Consider the following 16,760-nt stretch of genomic DNA (forward strand, 5'->3'; position numbering starts at 1 on the left):
AAAACACTGTTGGCCAATAGGAAAGGAAGATAGGAGGGACTAGGAGAAAGGAGGAAAGAGGAAGTAGTAAGGAGGAGTCAAGATGGAGAGTCAGGAGAGAGCTGGACGCCAGCTGGCTCTCCGAGGTTAAGAGAGACCACGTGGAAATACATAGATTAGCAGAAATGGGTTAATACTTAAGACAGAGCTAGCCAATAAGAAACTAGTATCTGGCCAACAGCATTATATCAAATACAGAGTCTCGGTGTATTAATTAGGGCTGGTGCGGCGGCGGGGACAAGACCAGCAGCGGGATGAAAAACCTACTCCTTACAAGACCCTGTCTTTAAAAAGCAAGAGAGGGAGCCGGACAGTGGTAGCGCATGCCTTTAATCCCAGCACTCGGGAGGCAGAGACAGGCAGATCTCTGTAAATTCGAGACCAGCCTGGTCTACAAGAGCTAGTTCCAGGACAGCCTCCAAAGCCACAGACCCTGTCTCGAAAAACCAAAAAAAAAAAAAAAAAACAAGAGAGGGAGAAGGAAGGAGAAAAGGGAAGGATTCTTGTAACACTGAATCAGCAATAAAAAAAAAAAAAAAATCATCCAACATAAATAACTACAGTAACCTAAGTAGTGTGGAACTGGCAAGAAGACAGACAAATACACCAATAAAAGGACAGAGAAGAGCCCCTCATCCACACGTCCAACATCTTGGAAAAGGGTACCAGGACCAATGCTTAGAGGAAAGGACAGGCACAGACACTGAGACAATCAGACAGCTATCTATATGCAAAAGGATGAAACTGGACACTTACCCACCATACACAAAACTAACTCAAAATGGCTGCAATCTAAAATCAAGAATGAAAACTCTAGAAGAAAACGGGGAAGAGTCCCACCATTGGGTTTGGCAGTGACTGCTTGGCTACAACATCAAGACACAAACAACAAAAGAAAAAAAAAAAAAGATTAAGTGAACTTAATTACACGCATGCATGCCTAAAAAGACACTACCCACCAAGAAAAACAGAGAAGCACCTGCTAATCACATCTCTAAGGCACTGACAATCTGAATACACAGAGCACAGCAACTTGGCCATGACAAACTTGAAGTGGGGGAAAAAGCATCAAGGAAAATAAAAGCTGCAGGAAAATGGATGGGAATGGAAAACACGTGAAATTCAAGCTCAGAACGCCTAATAGTCCAGCTATGTCACAAGCAGAGCCTCTCTAATCTCTATCCCTGCATATTCACATGGGGATATGCTCAAAGGCCAGGGAAACTAGAACCTAGAATGGAGCCCCAAGAGGGGAAAAAGTGGGGCTTCAAGGGAGAAGCAGGAGGGGGTAACCACACACACGTGGACTGGGGCTGTGGCTCAGGTGGCAGGGTGCCTGCCACTTAATAACCAGCCAGCACTACATAAACAGTCTGACCCTAAGACCTCACAGGCGAAAGGAAGGAACCAACACAAGTCCTCTGACCTCCACGTGTACAAAATACATTCCAAACAAAACAGATCAAAACTCTTAAAAAATAAAGTAAATCTGAGCTACTTATGAAAAGGATTATCAACAATTCCTTTTAGTCTTCTGAAAACTCCAGTGGCTTCCTTCCCCTCAGGCCCAGACGCCCTGTGCTCTGCCTCCTGCACCTGGCTCGGCTCTCACCTTGAGGTGCTGGTGCATGCAGTATCGGCACACCTTGTGTTTCATCTCGTGGGTCACATCATTAGAGAAAGGAATAAACCCACATTTTGGCTGTAAAATAAATGAAAAAATGTTTAGGGAGGGATCACATACTTCTCAACACACACATATCATGAGATGGAGAAGAAAAGCACCAGGTAGAAATGTCCGCAGCGATTGTGCTTTCAGCTTTCCTCACAATATACGCCTCTCTGCCTCCAAGGGACAAAAGGGCAGCCCCCTGGCTGGGAGTACCAGTGGCGCTCTGCCTGCCTGGCTGGCAGGAGCATAACACAGAGCAGCTTTGTACTCTCACTGGCAGGCTGGAAGGAGTGGAGATGGGCCTAGGGCTCCCAGCTCCAAGGGCTCCCAGCTCCAAGAAGCAGAACCTTTGTTCCCACTGTCACTATGTAGGGCCTGCAAGGCGCCCATCTGATAGTTGCTAGGCTTCTAGAACGTCAGGGATCCCAGCGGCATGTTGTCAGCCCACACAACCTGAGCTTAGTGTTCTGGACAATGTCGCTGGAGAGACATAACGTCCAGCCCCACAAGGATCACAAGGCCCAAGTACTTGGGCCAACGCATGCCCCAGGGTCATTGCTTCTCAGAGGTGAGAAGGAAGAGGAGAAGTGATGGTTCTCTGGGGTGGGGAAGCCTTCTAGGGCACTTAGTCAACTACTCAGCCTAGGCAGCTGAAGTAAGGGCTTCTCAGTCTGAGACCTCCAGTGCACAGGAACCTTTGAAGAGCACACAGGCTTCTGTGCCTCTAGGAAAGCCCTCCAGAACAGAAAGCAGTGTCTTCTAGTCAAAGGGCTCCCTACATTTGGGTCTTCAATGCAGGAAGCAGGAAGCACATGGCCAAAACTGAGCTTTTGAGGTGCACCCTTTACAGAAGGGGACCCAACATGCTTCCTTCCTGGTGACCCCTAACCACAGCTTTCCAAGTGCAGATGTGTGGGGTAGGTTTCCCCATTGTTAACACCAGGAAGGTGTGGAAAAGAAACAAGCTGAGCTCCTGAGAAAGGCTGAACTCACACTGCCTGAGAGCAGCTTTCCCTTTACCTGCAGGGTCATCCTACCATGAATGAAAACTCACCTTAATCTCTACACACAGAATCGGCCGGTGCTCTGCAAAGTGGTAGGTCTGAAGTCTGGTTAAATTGGGAAGGCACATAGCATAACCACTGAGTGTGTCCAGGTCCTTGTCACAACGAGACTCTGGAAGACAGGACAAGAGTCACACCTGAGGGTCAAGACAGGAGACAGCCCTATAATACAAGAGTCCTGTGGGGGAGGGTTCCAAGAGAGGATAGCCTCAGGCAGGCAATAGAGAAGCAGGAAAGCTAGGACAAATGATTAGGCCACACACTGCTAACCCTATAGGAGGAAGAGAGGAGCTAATCAGCAGAAGGTCAGCCCTGTCAAGGTTTCCAGGGTTTCCTGAAGGCAACCATCAGTGTGCTGTCACATACAATCACTGTAGGAGGGGATGTTCAGACTCTGCAGGACCCCAACTCCACCTCTTCAATTGGCAGTTTTCATCCTTATACTCCATGGTATAAATCATAGCCACGTAACCAAGGTCTAAAGTCCTAGCCAGTTTTTAACCCTGAACAGGACTTTGGGGAGCTTTAAAATGTGCACTAGAGTCAGAAGTGAGAAAAGTCTTGGATGGTCCCTAATTCCACCACTCTCTTTGCACAGGAACAGGGAGAAAAAGTATACCACAGCCACTTCCTTTCAACTCTTGATGCTTTTTCTAATTCGTGATGCTATGTCACTTCAACATGACTGCTGGAACCGGGCTCTTGGCACCTCGGGACCAGCGTCCCCTTCCAAAGAGCAGACTTAACCCAGCAGCCTCTACAAGTGCAGCATAGTTCTTGCCACTGTGAGGTATCACACCTCAGCTACGTATGGAATGACATGGGGACCTGAGCAGTGGCAGAGGAGGAGAACCCTGGAGCTGGCCTCTGTCCATCTTTGTGGACATGAACTGTCCAGCAACCCACCATCTCCTGCTCCTGCCCCGGCAGACCCCAAAGCACTATCACACTTTCTGAATCAAATCAGGAAGGATTTAATTGTGGACAACCCTATAGCATTATTGCCTGATGGGGTCGATAAAGAGACATTTTCACAACCAACACATAAGACTTTACATGTCTGATCAATGACCATGACAGAAAAAGTTTTAGTCAGGTTCTTGCCAGCAAACTCCACCAACATATACAAGAAAACAGGACATGGGAGTGGGAACTAAGCCTCTGGCCACAAAACTGGCACAAAATGCCTAAACCTAACCTGGGTTGAACATTTCAAAGCCTTTTAACATTACAAACAAGACAACCATGGTAGTGCATGCCTTAAAACCCAGCACTCGGGAGGCAGAAGCAGGCGGATCTCTGTGAGTTCAAAGCCAGCCTGGTCTATACAGCGAATTCCAGGATAGACAGGGCTACATAAAAGACCTGTCAAAAACAAAAAGCAAGCACTGTTCAACACCCTTACCTGGTCTTTCACACTGTATTTTTAAACACAGTTGTTTCACAAACTCTAAAGGCAGCTGAACAACTTCCTGTAAGAAAACATACAAAACGTACAGATTACACAATGTCCTGAACACTGTTAATGCCTCAGAACTATGCACAGTTAAACACAGTTAAAATAGTGAATTTCACAGTATATGTATTTTATCCCCAAAATGCTGTAATTTTAAAAAAATCAATGTACTGATTTGGCAGTAAGAGCTGATCTATTGTTTTTCAGAACACACAGAGGTTTAAGAGATAGAAACAGTTCAGTTTCCTAAAGGCAGCTGGCTCTCCTCATAGCCAGCCAGGACTCATGACACCAGTGACCAGCCACACCAACAGCTTCTCCTGTTGGAGCCCCGCCTGGTTCTGCAGTGTAAACCATGTTCCTCTCTGCCCTGGGTTCTCAGAGTGGCAGAACTGTGACTGCAGAAAGAGCCCCAAAGTGACAAAGGAAACCTGCCTAGGACAAAACTTCTGGGACCTTTCCTCAAGGGAACCCAGCTGGCCTCCTTCACCTAGCCTCAGCCAGAGACACCCACTCAGTGTAGCATGCCAGGGCAGGGAGAGCATCACTCCCAGCAGAGGGCAGCTCCAACACCTTTGTCCAAGAAGACATGAGGAGGTACAAACACTATTCGATGGACATATCCTGTGAAAAAACTGCAGGAATCCTCCTAAGGGGTCACACTTGACCTCCAAACATCTCCAACACTGGACAATGCGGAGGACAGGCTACACAGCAGCAGCCAAGAAAACGCAAAACAGAGGAGACTTTCAAAGCCCCAAGCTCACAAGACAGGTCAGGTCAGAGAGGCAGGCGCCAAGGAGTGTCCCTTATCTAGTCCCTCCCCAACACAGGCCAGCTGCAAAACAGTAAATCCAAAACAGTAATGTTAAGGTTTTCAAAGCTTTTCTTCTAAGGCCCTCACTGAGTATCATCCATAGCAATTCACACCCATGCTCACATCCACGGCCTCTTCCAGGAGCATCCAGGAATGGGCCTGCATTATTCCTTATCCCACAGGATAGCAAGTGCTCACTGGAGAACTTCACTATGCAGGAGCCTCTGGCAGGGCTGAGTGACTGCCATATGGCACAGCAGGTGAGGAAAGCTTGAAGATTCTTAGTGCATAAGGGCTATCATTGAGATGCCAGTATTGTCAGAACTGGATGTGAACTGAGATGTGAATAAATAGCACTTACCCCACAATGAACATAGTTCTCCCCCAAAAAGTCTTTCATGACATTTTTGCCAAAGTCAACTATGTTCTGCAGATGCTCAAGTATCTCTTCTGAGGTCTGGAAGAGACAAGCACAGGACAACTTCAGGACAGACCTCCAGGCAGGGCTCCTAATACCACCCCTTCCCAGGAGCCCAGCTCAGGACACACTATACTCTGTGCACCCCACAAACCTCTGGAAAATGCACCGCCCTACCCAGCAATGTGCTGAATGGTCAAAGTATGTGCAGATAACCCACAGCTCCTACAACTGGATCTTGTCAGAGCTTAGCCTGACAGAAAATCTCAGAACACACCCAGTAGCCTGTCACTGTTCCTGATAAAAATCCATCTGGGAAACAGAAGGATGATCACATGACTCCACACCAGGAAGACCTACCAGGGCATCCTTAGGTGGGGTGCATACACACTACAGCCACCACACAAGGGCAGACAGGAGAGAAGAGGCTGAAGCCACCCCAAGACACATCTGATAGAAACAGAACACCATGGATCATTCAACAGCTGAGGTAGAAGCCATAGGATGTTGGGCCCCACCCTATTCCCTCTACCTGCTCAACCCACCTGCCCAGTTAAAGACAACATTCCTGCATGCTTCTAGGAGACAAGCCATGAGGGCCTCTTAAATCTCTACCACCAATGTCCCATAGCTCCTGTGACCTTTGCCCTCAGATTTTGACACACTGTCTCCCAGATGCTCTAATGAAACACTGAATCATCCATCAATCCTGTACACTGGACACAACCTCCTCAAAAAAATCCCACCTTCCCCCACTGTGTTCTCGCCCTTGGAGGCCAGGTAAGCCCTATATGGCTCACAGGAAGCTGGCCTTCTACAAAGCAAGTCAGGCCAAGGGTCTAAGCCTCCTTCACAGTGTGTGCTGGGACAATAGGAGCAGATGAGAGGCTGTGGCCTCTCACTAGGAAGCAACTTTAGCAGACATGATGGCAGGCAAGCCTTCACGGAGGGTCCACATGCTGCCCTTGGATGACTTAGCCACTGTGATTTTAGCCTAACGGATTGTCTACCCAGTGTGACACACTGTACTTTCTCACACACATTTCTGCTGTGGCAACTAAGGAACTCATCAATATCAAGTTGAAACCTGGTGGCTGGGGGGCCTCTGAGCAGGGCCCACAGGCTACGCCAGGGATCATGCAGACAGACCTACCATGGAGTGACACACAGTGAAACAGAGGGTCTGTTAGATCTCACACATCAGGAATGAGGGCCCATTACTTCCCATTTGAATGATACAGGATACACCCTAGAGGTAGAGCACTTTCCTGTCCTGGGCAAAGTTCCGGGTTCAATTCCTAGCACCACAAAACACACACACGCACACAAGCAAGCATGCACACACGCACCCCCAAGAAAACATCCAGGTCTTAAGTAAAGGCTGTGATGACTGTAGCCAATCCACCAATCTTACCTTCTTCTTATTTGGAGGAAACTTCAGGAAACGCAGAACTACACATCGCTGTTGGAAAATAACAAAAAGTGTGATCAATACTGGCCCAACATTCCAGAATAGAGTCAGCAGTTGTGGAGAAAGGGCCAAGGGCAGCATGGAGGAACCCAGTTGGGGTCACTTTCAGAAAGCTTGCACAAGGCAGCCAGTAAAATCTGGCCTTTGACCCAGCCCACTCATTCCTAGATATTTATCTTAAGGAAATATGGAAACTAAAAATGATTACCCAGGGGCTAGTAAGATGGTTCAGAGGTTAAGAGCACTGGCTGTTCCTCAGCAGTTCTGGATTTGAGTCTCAGCACCCTCTTGGCAGCTCACAACCAGCACCAGTTATGCACATGGTACACAGACTTGCTAGAAAAACACCACGGGTGGGGAACTCACTGGGGTAATAACATGTGCCCAGGTACAAGTGCAGGGACCCTCAAAGGCCTCGGAAGACAATGAATCCCCTAGAACTGGAGTAGCGGCAGTTGTGAGCTGCCCAAAGTTGAGTACTGGCAGCTGAACTCTGATCCTCTGGAAGAACAGGACATGCTCTTAACCTGTGAGGCTGCATTTTTTTTTTAAATATGCTCTCCCTGTATAGCTGGCCTCAATTCATCCTGCTATTACCTCCCAAACACTGGGATCATAGATGTGTGCTACCAAGCCCAACTCAATTTTACATTCGGCACATCACAATTTCTAGCAAGATCCTGTTTCAATAGCAAGCAAAGTTGTTTGTTTTTAAAGCACAAATTGTTAAATGAAGTGTGCACATTGTCTCAAAGGATGCTCGTGACAAGTTCAGGAGCATTTCCAGGTTCCAACAACCACAGTTTTGGTTTTGATGTTTTTTTTGTTTTTGAAACAGCCTCACTTCAGAACACAGTATGTACCCCGGGCTGACCTCATGGTATTTCTCCTGTCTCGGCCTCCCAAAGCTGAGGATTGAGTTCCCAGCCAGCCTGGACTATATAGCAAGACTATTTCAAATACATGTGAACACCACCACCACCACCCCGAAACTGGGCGTGGTGACAGAATCATGTAACCCCAGACATAGGACGCCTGAAGTAAGAAACTCTTCCATGACTTCCAAGCTGATCCAGGTGACATATAGCATGAAACCCTAACTCAGGAAAGGCTTTTAAAATGGGGGTTGGAAAGATGGCTCAGAGGTTAAGAATGCATACTGCTTTTGCAAAGGACCCAGGTTTAATTCCCAGCAGCTAACAACCATCCCTAACTACAGTTCAGGCATGCATGTGGTATAAAGCTATACACAAAAGCAAAACACCCACACACAGTATTTGGGGTTACCTAAGAAACAACAAGGTCCTGTGGGGATCCCTAACCATGCACACTTATGCTGGTTAGGATTACCCAGTCCCCCAGTTCATCTTGTTTAATTTAAATATGTTTTGAAACTACTTATTTTTAATCAAAATATAATTTTAATTTATAAATTAAAAATATCATTTCTCTTTCCTCCCTCTAATTCCTCCCATGTGCCCCACCCCTCCTCAATATCACGGCCTCAACAATTTAAAGATTTTTTTTTTAAGGGTCTAGGACAGAATATATTGCCCAGGTTAGCTTTGTACTCTTGGGCTCAAGTGATCCTCCAAGTAGCAGAGACTATGTGAGAACTACAGGCATGCACCACCAAGAACAACCTCTCCAACCACTCTTACTGAGGTCCCATTGCCATCTGGAGCCATGCTTTGGATGAACTGCTAATCAACTGCAAAGCTGAATGCCAATCCTGGCCTGCGGAGCTGAGACCCAAGGCACACAGGCTAAAAATGTTCCCTCCCATGCTCAAAGCAGGCACCACCAATTAACCTTGGGAATCACTTTAGATCTGCAGAAAAGCTAATTAAAATTAACTCCTAGAAACTCTTCTGAAAGTTGGTTTTCTCTTCACCTGGGCACAATAGTGCTGCTCTGCTCAAGAGCCTGTCTGATTACAGTCCCTCGACAATAAAGGAAATTAATGTCAATGACAGGAATGAATATGTTTTCCACAGAGACCCTGGCCATGCTTGAACAAGATATATGGATGCCCTACAGTCAATCTGCAAGGTCAGAGCCCCATTGCCCTGCCCTATGTGTAGGGAAACCTCACTCTGTCTGCCCAACATAGATAGGGAGCCTTCAGGAACCAAGTTTGTTCTCTCTGAGCTCTACTGCAACCAGAGGAAAACAGGGTCTTTCTCCACTTCCCAGGGAGCTAATAAATGCACAACACTTTAGCCAAGCAGGCCCAGGAAGGGTGGTGCTAGATTCATTTGAGCCTTTCTATCACAGGAACTCCCACTGTAACCTCAGACAAACCAGTTCAGAGGGCTTGTACACACAAATGCCAACAATAGGAGCTAACTGACCCCACACCTGGCAGCATCTTATTATTAATATGAACTCAGATTTCCAAAGTCCCAGCCACTGTGCTCCTAATACACACAAGACAGCTGGCCTATTTACAAATGGATACTATACATTTCCTTTACATATTAACATACACACACAAACATACACACACACACACACACACACACACACACACACAAAGAACATCAACATTAATTCAGAAAGCAAGTCTCTAGCCTACCAAGAAAATAAAAAGTTAATATAGCTGGGCAATATGATTCATACCTGCAGTCCTAAAACTTGAAACTGAGACAGAAGGACAACTGTGTGATCCACAGAATAAGTTCTACTCCAGCCTAGGTCATAAAGAGACTAACTAAAAGCTAGATGTGGCACACATCTTTGATCCCAATACACTGGAGACAAAGGCAGGCAGCTCTGTGAGTCCAAGATCAGTCTGGTCTACAGAGTGAGTTATAAGCCAATGAGACCATCTAGGGGAAAAAATTCCTAAGGAAGAAAATATTGTTGGCTCCTCCTTGAAAACATAAATAGCATCACTATTCCCCCAGCACATATTAACACCAATATTATCACTACTGCAGACCAGCACATGCAGGCACCAGAGTACACTCCTGAACCACAAACTCTACCACCTCTTCTCCCGTTGAGTGGGCCACATGAATCCCAAAGTATAAAATGTGGAAACCTGGCCTGAAGGAAAGCCCAAACGTTAAGGTTTTGGCCCTTGAGGTCAAGGTCATGTTCAATGGAACAGAGTTTGGAGGTAGGCCTGAATCCTAGGGACATCTCCACATCACATTTCCAGCTCCATGTGGCTGCTGAGTTGTCAGCTAAGGTACTGGGGTGCTGGCTAGTCCCAGGCAAACAGTATGGACATAAGCCTTGTAAGGCCTACACAGCAAAGCCAATAGTGGCCCATTGCTCCTCCATTACTGGGCCATTGCTCCACAAGGCATCCTCAGTTATCACATCCATACACAGTAACTCAGCCTCTTTATCAACCACAGGAAGTCTCTCCCTTCCCATCAGGCAGCTCAATCCATAACCAACTAAGAAAAATCTCAATGCAGTGATGGATCCATTTCAAGGAAAATTTTTCTCCACCCACACATTCATCATCCACAAATCCATCACCAGAAACCCACCCACTCCTCCCCCAGAACAGTCATCAGCTTTAAAGGTCAACGTTAGTATCAGCACTCAGACACATTCAGCTCACTAGAGCCAACCAACCTTCCTAAAGGGCCTACCCTGGATGTGGCGGGTTATTATAGGAAGAGCAGAGGCCATTGGAGGAATGTCCAATGACAATATAAAACAACTAAAAAATCAATCCCAAAACATCTCCCATTAGCAAAATCTGAGTAGAAGAGGTGTCACTGGCCAAAGGAGGCTAAAAAGAGAGCCACAGAGGATTTGCTGCCACAACAAAGGCATGTAACTGGAAGAGAGTTTGGAAATCATCTTCTAAGCGGGAAGCTGCTGGGTGATTGCCACTTTCTTCTGCTACTCTGTTCTTATGCAGAGTAATATGGAGGCAAAAGAAACAATCACCCAATAATAGATGAGGCCACACAGAACCTCCCAAAGTGAAACTCAAAGGAGTGCTAGCTTTCTTGCTTTCTTCCTTTTTTGTTTCTTTTGTTTTGGTTTTTGGTTTTATTTTGTTTTTTTGAGACAGGGTTTCTCTGTGTAACTTTGGCTGTCCTGGAACTTGCTCTATAGACCAAGCTGACCTCAAACTCACAGAAATTCAACTGCCTCTGCATGGGGTGTTGGAACCAAAGGTGTGTGCAGGACCACTAGCTTTCTAGCACCATGACAAAAAGCTTAAGAGGAAGAAAAGAGGAGTTGGAAAGATGGCTCTGCAGCTGAGAGGAGCACTGGTTGCTCTTCCAAAAGACCTGGGTTCGGTTCCCAGCACCCACAGGGTGGCTACCAACCATATGTAACCCTAGTTCCAGAGGACCTGAATCCCTCTTCTGGCCTCCATTGGCACTGCACACATGTGAACATACACACAGGCAAAGCAGCATACAAATAAAAATAAATAAATAAATAATAATAAATTTTAAAACAGCAAACAAATAAAAAATAAGCAGAAAAAAAGAAAAGGTTTGCTTTGGTTTGTGTGTGGCTTCCATCCCTAGCTGCTTAACCCACTGCTCTGAGCCCGTGGTGAGGCAGAGAGTCATGATGGAAGTACACACTGGAAGAAAGCTACTCCCTAACTTCAGCCAGAAGAGAAAGCAAGAATTTGAAAAGCCTGGGACTTCAATATACTCCCTCTTCGAAGCTAAGGATCCAATGACCTCACTTCCTTTGACTAGGCCTCACCTCTAAAGGTTCCAACCGCACTATCAACTGGGGTCCTAAACTTCAACATGGCCTTCAAGGGTCAGTTAAGATCCAAACTTGTAGGGGAGGGGGAGTTGATTACAATTAAAGCCCTTCAGTGAAGATAAGCTATCTTACCACCTACCAGGTATTCTCAGGGTAGAAAGAATCACTAAGTCAGATGTCCCAGGGGTCACTGTCCTTTGACAAGGTGGTAAGGAGAAAACCAGGAAAGGGCCATGAAAGATCCCAGGAAACTCAGGGAAGGGATACAAAAAAGCATCATCCCTCAGGATACTGGCCCCAGGTTCCAGAAACAGCATTCTGCCCAGCCCCTCCAAACTGTGAGGATAACTTCCAGGTGGGAACCTCTGTATGTCCCAAATGTGTCACTTGAAACCAACTTCCACATAGACTCTCAACCTACAAAGAAACCACCCATGGTCTGCTAGTTACCAGAAGCAAGAGGTATCAAACCACTGTCATCTGGGACACAACCAAATACACATCCTCAGGACCCAGGAAGCAGGAGGCTGAGACATTCACAACAGCACCTCTTGGCCTCAATGACAACTAAGAAAGAGCCTCATGGACAACAAGGCTGACCAACAAAGGATAAAGCTTGACATCAGCACCAGTAGCACGGGCGCCTTGTCCAACCCCCTTCCTACCCTTTGATAGCTCTACCCTAACCTCCCAGCCATCCACCCAGGGTGAAGAACACAGGTGTGAACCATGGGGGGAGGTCACTAAGTCAAAAGAATGTACTACACACTAATGTCATCCTGAGAGACCAAGGGGAGCTATGGAGACAGGCCAGGCCAGCTCTGTGACCCCTAACGGATAGTGACCCCAACAATATGTGAAAAAAAGAGTCAAGCTCACAGAAGCCACAGGCACAGTCAGAGAAATACCAACAAATACCAGAGCCCCCTGAACTGCCCACCCAGACGGTGTGATGAGGGTGGGCCAGCACAGACCAGCCTGCCTCTCTGAACACACAAACGCCTCCTGCATCGCTGCTCTCTGAAGACAGAGAAAGGTACTGAGAGCTAAACTCTTGAATTTTGACTAATCAGAAAGGAGACAAGGAGAAAGAAAGGTTACCTCTGAAAATGTAAATGTAGAAAAGACAAGCACATCCTTATACTAGCAAGGCAACATAAGGCTAAACATCACCTAAGGGAATATGAAAATAAATTCTTACCTAGCAACACCAGATTAAAGAATAAAGAGCGAACATGCAGAGAAACAGGATTTGACCAGACCAAACCACTGAAGAGTGAGTGTAGAACATATCATGTCTTCAAGAGATGGCAGTGACAAGTTCAAACTCTTCCAACCAGTTCTGGATGGACACTGAAGATGGGCCCAGGGTTTGAGTGTACACCATGGGGCTGGAAAAGCAAGGTATGATGAGCATCTCTACAAAGGAGGCTAGTTCCTCCAGCACTGAAGAGATGGTCTACCTAAGCTACCACAAATAACCCTGTGATGGACATCTTTGTGAACAGTATCTGTTTTCTCTTCCAGGTTTCCCCTTATCAGGCACATGAGAACAGAAATTAGATCCAAAACTACAAACTTTAAAAAACGTGTTTGTCCTGATTTTTTTTTTCCCTTTGTCCTTTTCACATGTTGTTAGGGTTGCCACCCCTTAGGAATCTGTCTCCACAACTCCCCTTGGGATCTTATCAATATGTGATACATTCTTTCACTTTGTGACCTACACTAAAGTTCACACCTGTGTGCTTTTCAATCCTGGGATAGTTTTGATGTTGGGAACTGAACTCAGCCTCAAGCATGCTAAGTGCACAATTTAACACTAAGCAAGGCCCATAGCTCTTTTTTCCTGGTTCTAACATACAGTTAATGACTATATAGTTAATGAAAAAAGTTTTACATTCTTTTTTTTTTTCCTTCTTCTTCTTCTTTTTCTTTTTAGACAGGATCTCACTTTGTAGCTCTGGCTGGCGTGGAACTAACTAGCTAGATAGACCAAAACTCACAGAGCTCTCCCTACCTCTGGCTTCCATAGTGCAGAAAATGTTTTAAAAAAGAAAAAGGAGCCAGACCTGGCAGCCTGCAATCCCAGCTACTCAAAAGGATGAGAAAGATGGCTTGAGCCAAGGAGTTTTAGGTCAGCCGGGCAACACAGTGAGACTCACTCTCAATCAAGCAATCAAATAATATAATGTAAATATGTAACTACTTGTAACATTTTGATGTATTTTCTTTCAGTAACATATAACTACAACCACACTACCTGTCTGTAATTTCCTTTTTCCAGTTAATATTAACATTTCCCCATATTAAGTAGGATATTGGCCTAGTTTACCTAATCCATCCACTGTAAAAATAACCATCTCAACAGTTTACATTGTGATATATAAGTTAATGATAATTAGAAGTTGTATATCCTAACATACAAGGCTGAGTCTAACTGAGATGACCCCTAAAGATTGGTGTTCACACCTAAAAGGTCCAGAAACTATACAGTTACAAAAATGATCTGGGGCCTCCACAGAGTCTCTGAGAGGGTTCAAAACCACACCAACTTGCAACGAGCAGTTCTCTTCAAGTTTTGACCAGTGTTCTTTCTGGGCTTTCAAATCACCTGTCAATAAGGAGGGGAAAGGACAGCTCTGCATAGTAACAGTGGGCACTGCTTCCCAGCACCTCATGATACCCCAACACAGCCCAAAAGGCTAGGCACCCTGGACAACTAAGAGACAGAATGACAAACAAAATGTAAAGTAACCCCACAGATTTTGAGCCAAAACCAACAATGGAAGGTAAGGGCAGCAAATGCAGCTGTCTTAGGAGAGTTAAGCTACTGTGGCCTTGAGGAAGGCCACAGGTTTTAGTGACTGAAATCACTGGTAGCAAAAGTGTCATGCCCTCAGGCTGCATGGAGGAAGACCTGCACTGCATAACCCTCCCAAGAGCCCCCTCAGGGTCCATGCCTGTGGCAGCAGACAGGACAGTGACCAAGCTGCTGACAGCCTGGCAAGTGTATCAGAAGCCTGTCTGCACCAGATGGGTAAGGGATACTTAAAGGTTCTGTACCTGGGAATAGAAACACTGCAGTGATGTCACAAATGAAGATGAAACTCAGAGTGACAAATAACAATGGAACCTTCTGGAGCTACCCCTGAGAGTAGGGGATGTGAAGAACCCTGATCCAACTCCTCTCCATGATCTGGCAGGCCCTTCTCCTCCCTGCCTACCCAACCATGCCCTATATACTTCTGCAGCCCTCACTGGGCTCCTCCACCCTAAGACCCAAAGACCTATACCCCACAGAAGGCTCCTCTCTCATTCCGTTTGCACATGGCAGAACAACACATTTTCATTCAGTGTTGCTGGCCAGTGACAATGCACATGTCCCCACCTGCATACCCAGCCCTTGCAGGATGGGACTAAGCACAGCTATGTACACTTACTACAGAGGAGGAGGGCTGACAGGGGACTTTGTAAGAGCTTTTCAACTCTGATACTAGCTCAGAAAAAAAATGGCCACAGCTGGAGAGACTTGGTAAAGGTCTCCCTCGTTCTTGGACTGGATAAGGCAGGCCTGGGAAGCTGAGCAGAGATGCAAAGTTCACCTCTCAAAAGGGAAGGAGGACTACAGACATGCCCAGTACCCATCCCATTTAAAAACATCTGTTCACTGTGGTCACAAAAGGCACGGGAAAAAACTGCCTTCCAGGCTCTCTCATCCTTGGTCCACAGTCTGAACAAATACAGCAGTAGGGCAGAGACCGCAGCTAGACTCAAGGCCCAAGCTCAAGGCTGCTCAACACTCAGTACAAGTGCACAATCTTAAATTCATGAAAACAGAATGCATGCTATTCCTAGCCCCACTTTCCTAATGCGGCCTACTGCTCCTCCACCAGTGGTAGCGCTGGGAATCACCCCGGCTCCCTGCGCTATTAACCTCCTCACATGACACCTCCTGCCTTCTACCCCGCCAGCCCACCACATTCCTGCTAGGTTGTATCAGACGGCAAGATGTCAGAGTCTGGGGCTGCACACACATGCATACGTTCCCTTCCTAAATCCGCCCACTTGGAAATCACTTCATCTTCTGAAACCCCCTTTCAAGTTGAACGAAGGAGGCACCACTTAAAGTTCATGATGTGGACGCGAACCTGTGGCAGCGCCCATTCCTAACAGCAGCTCTGTGGTCTCTGGGGGCTGGACTCCTTGCTGAGAGTGACAGCACTCTGGGTACTTTCGCCGGTGGCGCCCAGGCCCTGATCCAGGCTCAGCCTGTGACCCACCGTGGCCCGGCAGCAACGTGAGCATCCCAGCGGGGGCTACCCAGCGTGAGGCCACGCGGCGCCCACAGGGTGTGGGAAAGAGTTCTGAGGGGACAGGGAACCGAGACGAGACACTTGGAGGAGAGGGGGGCCAACGGAGACAGGGACGAGTAGGGAGCTGAGGATGTTATGGGGGGAGGAAGGGTGCCGGGGAACCACCTGAGCGGAAGCTGGAGGCGGAGTCACGGCCCAAACTGGAAGGTACCAGGCACAGGGCTGCCGGAGCCGTCGGTGAGGCCCGGAGCCGCGCTGCCCGCCAGCCGCTCACCTGCGCGTGGGCCACCACAAGGCTCTTGTTGCCTTCGCCGTGGTAACCCCATTCATTCTCGTCCATCTTCCCCTCTTCCATGCCCCGGCGCCCTGGAACTTCGCGGGCCGGGACACGGGGACGCGAGCTGGAGGCCGCCCGCCTCGCTGGGCTCCAGCCGCAGCCGTCTGAAGAAAAGCGCCTGTCAGCTGCCGCCTGCGCTCTAAGCCGCGGCTACTTGCAAGCAAGGAGCGCCGGAAGCCACGCCCCCACAGGCCGCCATTCCCCGGCCGGGCAACTTCCGGGTCCCGCCCACCCTACCGTCGACACTCTGGGCGGTCGAGGAGCTGGAGGCCATCTTCTGTGCTGGCAGAGTGACTCACTTCCGAAACGCGGACTTGGGAACCGGAAGGGAGGTTTCCGGATCTGGCCCCGGATGTTGAGGCCGGCGGCTGCTTGTCGCCCGGGATCCGATATTCGCAGCGTCCAGTGGTCGTGTGGCCACGGCTGCATCTTCGTGGGCTACAGGGAGGCGCTGGGCGAATGAGCTCCG

The 16,760-nt window shown here is 47.6% G+C and overlaps 1 protein-coding gene across 1 annotated transcript in view; it reads right to left on the minus strand.

Moving 5' to 3' along the window:
- Positions 1-16,480, minus strand: part of Ippk (inositol-pentakisphosphate 2-kinase) — a 41,697-nt gene extending 25,217 nt beyond the window's left edge. The window contains exons 1-6 of the mRNA XM_051194306.1: positions 16,229-16,480; positions 6,881-6,928; positions 5,410-5,505; positions 4,181-4,247; positions 2,766-2,887; positions 1,652-1,741 (exon numbers count right to left, since the gene is read on the minus strand). Coding sequence (XP_051050263.1) covers positions 1,652-1,741; positions 2,766-2,887; positions 4,181-4,247; positions 5,410-5,505; positions 6,881-6,928; positions 16,229-16,309 — 504 coding nt within the window. The 5' untranslated portion in view covers positions 16,310-16,480. The remainder of the gene's footprint in view (positions 1-1,651; positions 1,742-2,765; positions 2,888-4,180; positions 4,248-5,409; positions 5,506-6,880; positions 6,929-16,228) is intronic.
- Between the last annotated feature and the right edge of the window lie 280 nt (positions 16,481-16,760).

Source organism: Phodopus roborovskii, unplaced genomic scaffold (assembly GCF_943737965.1).
Source record: "Phodopus roborovskii unplaced genomic scaffold, PHOROB, whole genome shotgun sequence".
NCBI lineage: Eukaryota > Metazoa > Chordata > Mammalia > Rodentia > Cricetidae > Phodopus > Phodopus roborovskii.